The sequence below is a fragment of the Fundulus heteroclitus genome, chromosome 10 (assembly GCF_011125445.2).
Source record: "Fundulus heteroclitus isolate FHET01 chromosome 10, MU-UCD_Fhet_4.1, whole genome shotgun sequence".
Taxonomy (NCBI): domain Eukaryota; kingdom Metazoa; phylum Chordata; class Actinopteri; order Cyprinodontiformes; family Fundulidae; genus Fundulus; species Fundulus heteroclitus.
The window spans coordinates 26,015,108-26,024,540 of record NC_046370.1 but is presented as its reverse complement, the minus strand read 5'-3'; the positions used below and the strand labels follow the sequence as shown (position 1 = coordinate 26,024,540).

Here is a 9,433-nt window from a genome sequence, read left to right as displayed (position 1 = left end):
ACATTTAATACCTGGGACCCAGCACCTGTGGGAGTTTGTGAGAGTGCACTAGTTTAGGTAAAAATTATACAGAAGGAAATAGCTTGATAGTGATTGTGTTGGTCCTTGAGTCTTGGACGTCAGCCATCAAGCCTTGGGAGGAATTTGCCTCACCACTGGTTTCCACTTGTTGTTCCTCTCTCTGTGGAGCGTTTCTTCCCCTGTTAGCCCTCACAGGAGGCTGAGATGGACACTCCATCTCCACAGAGAGACTGGTATCTTCTGCCAACTCAGTTGGCCTCTTAACATCAGCTTTTTTTTTTCTTCCTCTCCTGGGTTTACCAATAGAAGGAGTGGGCTGAGGAGTTCCAGCATCAGCACCTGCTTCAGTTTTCACTGCCTCCATGGGTGCTGCTTTAACTTTCCTCACCTTAATTGGCTTGGAGGTCACTTCCTGTGCTGAAGGTACAGCATCCTTTGCCTCTTCATTGAACCTCTCTGCCGTTTGGACTGTCACAGCCTCAGGAAATCTCAGTTATCACTGGTGCTTCCATAGCTGGCTGATCCACAGCACTGTGAGTCTTTGCATTTCTGGCTCTTGTGGTTTGTTAACAATGGGGTAACTGCGGCTTCCATTTTCTTCCCCTGAAGATAGAAACAAACTACGTTTTGAAAATAACCCACCTTTAGGAAAGTCATGCTGCGGCAGTTTTGGGTCTACAGCAGTCTGCTCCAGTTCTGATGCCTCATTTTGAATTCTTTTGACATTTCTTCCTCACCTTGGCTTCAGAGTGACCTTTGAAGGCTCTGGGAGACTTTCTTCCACCGCAGTAACATCATTTCTGCTTACGGTGCCTTAAACATTCCTGTCTCTTGGTGCGCGTCTAAACAGCAGGTGGTGCTGCGGCCTTGGCTTTCTTTCCTCTCCTTCCTCTAGCCCAGGGATCACCAACCTGAGTGCTACTTCATCGGTACTGTGCCATACGAAGGGCTACCAGTACTTGTACAAGTGTCCAAGCTCACCTAAACTTTACGTAATATGAATATGTTTTTAATGCTTTTTTTTTTATCCATTTTTAAAACCATGTAAATACAAGTTTGATTAAAAAGGAGGAGCGACGGAATAAAACAGAATTTTAAATGCTGCTCACTGGAGGCTATTTTTTAACAGGCACTACATATGGTCCTTGGGGGCTACCTGGTGCCTGTGGGCACCATGTTGGTGACCCCAGCTCCAGCTGGTACTGACAGAATGAGATCTTGGGATGGTTCTGGTGACCCCAGTTAATTTATTTGTACAGAGAAAGCTGTTTGCCCAATTAAAATAAATCATAACTCTTTGAATTTTTACCCGATTTTCACACATGTATAAATGTATAAATGAATGTACATTTTAATAAATAAGTTGGATTGTTCATTTAAATGTATTTCACTATCTCATGTACAATCCTGAGCCTTCTCTCTACACCAACAATAGGTTCTTCTTATTTTTGCATGTTGTACATGCAGGTTTTTTTTTTTTAACGACACTAGTGGCTAATTTTTTTTTGTACAATGGGCTGACAGGAAAGAGGGCATGAGAGGAGAGAAATGAGGCAAAAGACCACAGGTCAGAGTCAAACCTGGCTCAGCTGCATCAATGACTAAGGCCTCTGTCCATGAGCCGTGCACACTAACCACTGCGCCATTGAAGTATGCCCATATATGCAGTTTTTTAAAGGCCTGGGAAAGTGTTCTTTAAAATTTCCTCGTCATTCCAGTGTCTTACACTACTCTGCTTGCAACTCAGCTGGAGCTTAAGACCCTTAAAAAAGAACTGTTTTTCAGAACTTCTTGCATGTGCTGGTACTCTAACTCCAGGGTACTAAATTTAGCAACATGATTCAGCCTTAGTTTGTGAAATACAGCGATAAAAAATTAAAAGGCATAAAATTATGGTCCATCTGCAATGTTCTCACCAAGTAAAACTCATCTTTAGAGCCAATCTCAGCCCAAATGGTGATCTGCACCCCATGATCTACTTTCAGTAGTTATCGCCGGTTATTGTAACCGTAAGCTGCAGAAAATACAGTCAAAGTTGCTCCCTCACAGTTTATTCCCGTCGGCTCCTGTGGCAGCCTTGAGTAGGAGAGACCCATCCAATATGGTGGCGACGCAGAATGCGCTCTAACACGTAATGAGGCATCTACTCTTTGTAGATGCCTCATTGTAAAAATTGTAGATTCACACTGAAGGCATCAAAACTATGAATTAACACACGTGGAATTATATACTTAACAAAAAAGTGTGAAACAACTGAAAATATGTCTTATATTCTAGGTTCTTCAAAGTAGCCACCTTTTGCTTTGATTACTGCTTCGCACACTCTTGGCATTCTCTTCATGAGCTTCAAGAGGTAGTCACCTAAAATGGTCTTCACTTCACAGGTGTCCCCCTTTCAGGTTTAATAAGTGGGATTTCCTGCCTTATAAATGGGGTCGGGACCATCAGTTGGGTTGTGCAGAAGTCAGGTGATTACACAGCTGATAGTTCTACTGAATAGACGGTTAGAATTTGTATTATGGCAAGAAAAAAGCAGCTAAGTAAAGAAAAAGGAGTGGCCATCATTACTTGAAGGTCAGTCAGTCCGAAAAATTGGGAAAACTTTGAAAGTGTCCCCAATACAGTCGCAAAAACCATTAAGAGCTACAAAGAAACTTGCTCACATGAGGACCGCCCAGGAAAGGAAGACCAAGAGTCACCTCTGCTGCGGAGGATAAGTTCATCCCAGTCACCAGCTTTAGAAATAGCAGGTTAACAGCAGCTCAGATTAGAGACCAGGTCAATGCCACACAGAGTTCTAGCAGCAGACACATCTCTAGAATAACTGTTAAGAGGAGACTGTGTGAATCAGGCCTTCATGGTAAAATAGCTGCTAGGAAACCACTGCTGAGGACAGGCAACAAGCAGAAGAGACGTCCTTGGGCTAAAGAACACAAGGAATGGACATTAAACCAGAGGAAATCTGTGCTTTGGTCTGATGAGTCCAAATTTGAGATATTTGGTTCCAACCATCGTGTCTTTGTGCGACACAGAAAAGGTGAACGGATGGACTCTACATGCCTGGCTCCCTGGCACGTACCTGCAGCTTCACTCTGTTTGCAGTCCTTATGTTGATGGATGTTCTGTGTCTCAGGTATTGGGAGGGCCACAGCTCTGGCTCTGGCGCGCTGTGGGGCGCAGGTCACCGCTGTCACACGGACACAGGCGGACCTGGACAGTTTAGTGCAGGAGGTACACCCCCCCCCCTTCCCATTTCTGACAAACTGACTGTTTAACGTCCAAGTATCTTCTGTAGTGTTGCCAATATCAGCTGGTCACGCTTTGTGTGTCTTCACCTGGAAAGGAGATGTTCTGTGCTGATCTTCCCCACAGTGTACATCCATCATCCCAGTGTGTGTGGATCTGGCAGACTGGGCTGCCACAGAGGCTGCCCTCAGAGACGTCGGCCACATCGATCTGTTGGTGAACAATGCTGCCTGTGCCAAGCTCCAGCCATTTCTTGAGGTTACTTCTGACCAGTTTGATCAGTAAGGCCAACGTGACAACATTTGATTCTCATATGTGGGGATGTTATGCAGGTCAAAGTGTAAGGACAAGAAGCGAGCTAGTCATCTCAATCACATGTTTTTGTTTTTCAGATCATTTAATCTGAATGTGAAAGCTGTGCTCCATGTGTCTCAGGTAAATTAGTACTAAAAAATAAAAAAAGTACCTTTGCAAAAGTATTCAACCCCCTTGGCCTTTTCTCTGATTGGTTGCCTCACAGCCTGGAATTAAAAAAGATTTTTAACTTTAAAGATATATTATATATTACAAAAAGCTTCAGTGTACATAACTGTTCACACCCTTTCCCTAAAGTCAGTTTTTCTACAGTATTTTAGTGCCACCTTCTGCTGGCAGCACAGAGACATTTGGTAAAAGGAAACGTTTAAATTACAGTTTGGAATGTAACAAAATAGGTAAAAAGCCAAGGGTTTTGCAAAACTAGTGTATCCTTTTGTTCTGTCTGCACATGTTTAATTTCAAATGTGCATTTCTATTCAGTTAATTTCTTCCAAAGTAGAATTCAACAGAGCACTTTATTCTTCCTAAACCTAATTGACGCCTTAGTCCTAAACCTAGCCCCAGCCCAGAAAAAGTGAGGACCAGAAAAAGATCCTCGCTTTACATCAAAGTCCTCACTTTACTAGTAAAATGTGCTAAAATGTTCTTGACCAGCTACAAGTACAAAGAAACCCACACACACACACACACACACACACACACACACAGCTAGAGGAAACTCGCAATACCTTTATCCTAAACTATTCAAAGCATGCTTGCCAGTGGTGCTGGTGTTTCTCTCTCTGAGTAGATAGTAGCTGGTGGTATGAAGGCCAGAGGATCGGGTGGCTCCATCGTCAATGTGTCCAGCCAGGCTTCTCAGTGTGCTCTCAGGGACCATGCTGTATACTGTGAGTAACTGGGGGCAGAAATCCTTCATCTCAACCTTTCAGTGTTCACTCACCCCCAAAATAATCTTTGATGAAACAAAGCTAAGAAATAATCCATTGCAGTAACAATTGCTGTATCTTTTTCCACTTTCCCAGGTTCCACAAAAGGGGCTCTGGACATGCTGACCAAAGTGATGGCACTAGAACTCGGGCCTCATCAGGTACTAGTTTTCTCAGGCCTTGAGTTCAGAAAGTATTCTAGGAGCACAATGTCTGTCCATCTGTTTTAAATGCTACAACATTGTTATAAAACTCAGTTCAACAGGACTTCTGTTTTTTCCTGACACTGTTAAACCTCTCATCCAAAACGCCACTTTATTTCTGGTCATGTCTTTAGGAGCACTAGGCTTTGAACGATCACACTCCATTCGCTCCATTGTTTGGGACAGAATATAGGTGATTTGAGTGGGGATTGTTAAACAGGAAACCCCAACATTAAACAAGGGAGGTGGCTTCCATCTCTTTAACACCTACAATGCTGCCTGGACAAACCCAGGTGGTTCTGGCTGTGGCACTGTAAAACTGGTTCTACAAAGTGTTTATGCCATGAAGTCACAAAACTTAGCCTCATCCTATCTTGGAGCGCAGGTAATACGTGTAATAATGGTGGTATTGGAAAGACCAAATATCAAAAGCAGTAATTAAGGGAAAGTAGGGTGTTTTTTATAAAGCATTTGAATTAAAATTATTGGACTGGACCCATATCACATACCCAAGAGCAAATTTATTCCGAAATATGAGGGATATTCAGACATGGATATGGAGAACTACTTGAAGTCATCAGTGAAGCACACAAGCAGTTCATATCAAAAACCTTGCATATGATTGAATAAGCCACTTGTTCATCATCTTTACTGATGGACAAGCGGTTTATCCAGCGGAGCCATTCAGAAGAACAAGCTCTTGCCAAACCCAGTCAGGAGAAGGGCGAAACCATTGTTTCCACTAACAAAAGCCTTTAAAGCCGTTCTCTGGTGTTCTTTTAATGAATTAATATTCAATAGATTGGATAATATTGATCAAATAGCAGCATCAATGTTACCGCTTACTTTGTCGCTGTGAGCCGCCATTGTTGTCTAGATACAAAAAGTCACTCCTCTGATACGTCATAGCTACGAAAATCACACCCGCCGATCCTGATTGGGTCCTCCATTTTATGTGGTATTGAAATCCCTCCCAATGGCAGTGGTTCCAGATGGACATGTGGATCTCAGCAGAATTACATCCATCTGGCTAGAGTCAGGTTAAATACTTCCTGGCCAATGCAAGATTTAGTGGGAATGGTTTGAGTCCCACAGACTGCCACTCTGGGTCTCTGAGCAAGACCCATAGCCCCAGAAGGCTCCGTGGGCGCCTCAGAGAGGCAGACCCCTGCTCTCTAAGGGATGGATTAAATGCAGAGGATGGGTTTTGTTAGAGTGTATGTTGCAATGATAAATAAAGGTGATTATTATTATTATTACTGTGCAAGAACAGAGACATTTGTTCTCATTCCCAGGACAAACTGACATCCTTCCGTTCTCGTAGCTTTGGACTGGGAGTTCTTCAATTCAATTCAATTTTATTTATATAGCGCCAAATCATGAAACATGTCATCTCAAGGCACTTTACAAAATCTTGCGGCTCGTTGTTAACTCGTATTCTGCAGATCTCTCAACTTCTTTGGAAAGTTTAGTGTGAGATTATGTTTTTTTAATAGAGCACACAAGGGGGGGGGGGGGGGACGGAGGAGTCAACTCCATCTCATTTTAACTGTCTAGACATGGAAGTAGAGATATTTCACGTTGTTAAAAAATGTGAAAGAGAAGTGTTAACATTTTATTGTTCAGTTAGTGGGTTAAACTCGACAAAAAACAACTGTTCTCCCGTTATTGTTTCAACATACTGAGACAGCCTACTATGAGGAGAATCAAACATTTACGGTCAAATTGCACCTTGGAAACAAGTAAACGGCTCTGTGGTTATTTGCAGATTTCTGATGAAAATACAATTTGCTGTCACTCATCTCCAAAAATCTTGTCTGCTGCAACCAAAACTCCACCTTCCTGAGTCTATTCTAGCTGCTGCTATATTCTTGTAAAACATATTATTTCTAGCTAGACTCACATCAATGGATCGAATGAAACAGATTGAATAAAGTTAAGACCAAAATTATTTATAACTCTGGTGGCTCTTTCTGCTCCTCTGTTAACACTAACAGCAGCAGGAATTAGCTGTAAAAGAAGCTGACTCAGCTCTGCAGAAGGCGGGTTTAGACTGAACTCTGAATGGACAGTGCTGTGAACGGATCATCCGCAGCCCAGATGGGCTTTGTTATTTTTTTGCGTGAGGAATGCCATGTGTGGCGTGTGCAGTCAGTGAAATGCATGTGCCACACCGTCATTGTGGGAGAGTTGAGAGCTCTGTATTCTGTGATGTTCTTGCATGGTGGTGTATTTGTCAAGAAGCCAACAGAAAGTGATGTAGTGTTTTCCTGGATTAAAGGTTGAATTTCTATCATAATCCACAGCAGAAACATTTGACAGACTGTGTTTCCACTCGAAGAACCAATACATCAGTGCCACAGAGAATCTTGTCTTGTGAAGACAGAAACAGTGGGGGTGGACAGATAGGGTCTGGGAGACACAACCAAGCATTTGGAAATCAGAGTTTTGTTAAAACACTGAAAAAACATGTCCAAAATGAAACTACAGAAGAACATTCTGGGATGGAATGAGGAGGTTGGAGCTCCCATCCTAAACTCCCCCGGTGGAGAAACAGGGAATTGACCTGAATCTTGACGTTGAAATGAAATCCAAACAGCAACATAAAAACCAATATGAAAGTCCCAGAATGTATCAGAGTTTTTAATAATCTCTCCCAGTGATTACTCTATTACTGAGCCACAATACTATTGACGTAGCACATGCATTTACTTCATATTCATCCTGATGTTGCTCTCTACGCTGGCTCAGATGAACCTGTTTTGTTGTACCATCAGATCCGTGTGAACAGTGTGAACCCTACAGTTGTTATGACAGAGATGGGTCGCCTGGGCTGGAGCGACCCAGAAAAAGCCAGGAGCATGACATCCCGCATCCCCCTGGGGCGCTTTGCAGGTCAGATACAACAGGTCATGTGTTTGCTCAGTGTTTGCATATAAATGGTCTGCTTGGATACAATAAGCAGCATACATGATAATGCAGTTTACCACTTAGCGAGCAGTTCTAAGTGTCCACTTTGAAACAAAGGTTTCTGGTTCTGCACAAAATTTACCAGCCATTCAGGTTGGGCGCTGCTTATATTGCTAAGAGCCTTCCAGTCCAGATAAGAGTCTGATTTAGGCAGCTTTGAGCTGGTTAACTGCAGCTAGATGCTCTTGCAGTGAGTAACAGTCAGCCCCTGTGATTGGCTGGTTGCAGTCCCACAAAGCTGGTTGGACTTCCAAAAGCAACCCCCTAAAACTGATGGTGCTGTGCAGCTGTTTTCATTTATCTGTCTTTATTTTGTCATGATTGTGGGATGAGGAAGAGTGCAACACTGTAAATAGTGTAAATACTATTTGAAACAGTTTGTAAAGGCTGCTAGGAGTTGAAGTCTCTGTTTGTGTGTGCAGAGGTGGAGGACGTGGTCAACAGTATCTTGTTCTTGCTGAGTGATAAGAGCAACATGACTAATGGAGTAACCTTGCCAGTGGATGGAGGCTTCCTCGCCTGCTAACCTCACATAAGCTGTACCGAAACATGAAGCCCACCTGGTCAGAGGAAAAGGAAGACCCTCCTACCTCAGTTCTCAGCATTTTACCCTAACACATTCATATTGTGGCCTAAATAAACTATCCATCCTGACTGGATGGGTTTATTGTTTGATGAATAATGTTTCTTCTCATTTCTGTGTGTTTTGGAACATTCAGGAAATTACATGCAATGCTTGGATGTAGTTCTTCATAAATTAAAACATCATCTAAACATTAATTTTTTGTGTAAACCTTAAAATTTAAGAGAAATTAATTGTGTTTTATTAGCTGTAAGCCATAATTATCAATTATATTTTATGTATATAGCACCAATTCACAACATGTCATCTCAAGGCATTTAAAGTCAAATTCAATCAAATTATACAGATTGGTCAAAACATTTACAATCTAAGAAAACTTTGAATGAAGAGAAGTAAATATCAGTGTGGAAGGGACCTACACACAGTATGAGTTCAATTACTGATATAAAATTAATATTTCATTGATATTCTAATTTATTCTGAGGCACCTGTAGTGTGTTTTATTCAGGTGGAGTTAGAAAAAAATGCTGCATCTTTATGTTAATGATGATGAATCACGACTACATTCCTTTATGCTGTGAACTTCATTTAAACTGGATTTCTCTTTGAGTGCCATAATTAGAAGTTGTTAGTAAAAAGAAAAAAACTGAAAAGTAATTATAATATCAATGTTCCCTATATTTATGCCCAGACATAAACAGCATTTCAGCATGGTTATCTGATGAGCTCAGGCAAAGCTGTGAAATCTCTCTGGCAGTCTAACTGGCCGACTGGTTTCTATGAAAGGCAGACAGGTTTGTCAGTGATGCTTGCCTCCAAAGAAAATGTGCATCGAAATAATCTGTGAAAAAACGAGGGCTGCTGGGAGTTTTCCACCTAAAACAACAACAAAGTTTTCTCGGATCATCAAAAACTTCAAGGTGAGAGGTTCAGTTGCAGTTAAGTACGGTTCAGTAAGTCAGTATGCATGGACAGGCGAAATACTCTGAAAAGCACCTGAAACCCAGTCAGAACCCGTGCTCAGTTCTCCAGAAGCAGGGGAACAAACCAAAGCCGACAGACTGGGATCAGCTGCCAGCGCCAAGAAGACTGTCAACATGGTGAAGAGTGGGTCACTCCCAGTCAGAACTTAGTCCAGAGGTCGATGGCATGTCAAAGTGAAC

At 42.1% G+C, this 9,433-nt stretch overlaps 1 protein-coding gene across 1 annotated transcript in view; it reads left to right on the top strand.

Moving 5' to 3' along the window:
- dcxr (dicarbonyl/L-xylulose reductase) overlaps positions 1-8,366 on the top strand; it is a 12,705-nt gene extending 4,339 nt beyond the window's left edge. Inside the window, exons 2-8 of the mRNA XM_012876267.3 lie at positions 3,155-3,252; positions 3,394-3,548; positions 3,660-3,702; positions 4,376-4,475; positions 4,611-4,675; positions 7,495-7,612; positions 8,110-8,366. Coding sequence (XP_012731721.3) covers positions 3,155-3,252; positions 3,394-3,548; positions 3,660-3,702; positions 4,376-4,475; positions 4,611-4,675; positions 7,495-7,612; positions 8,110-8,213 — 683 coding nt within the window. The 3' untranslated portion in view covers positions 8,214-8,366. The remainder of the gene's footprint in view (positions 1-3,154; positions 3,253-3,393; positions 3,549-3,659; positions 3,703-4,375; positions 4,476-4,610; positions 4,676-7,494; positions 7,613-8,109) is intronic.
- The last annotated feature ends 1,067 nt before the right edge of the window (positions 8,367-9,433 follow it).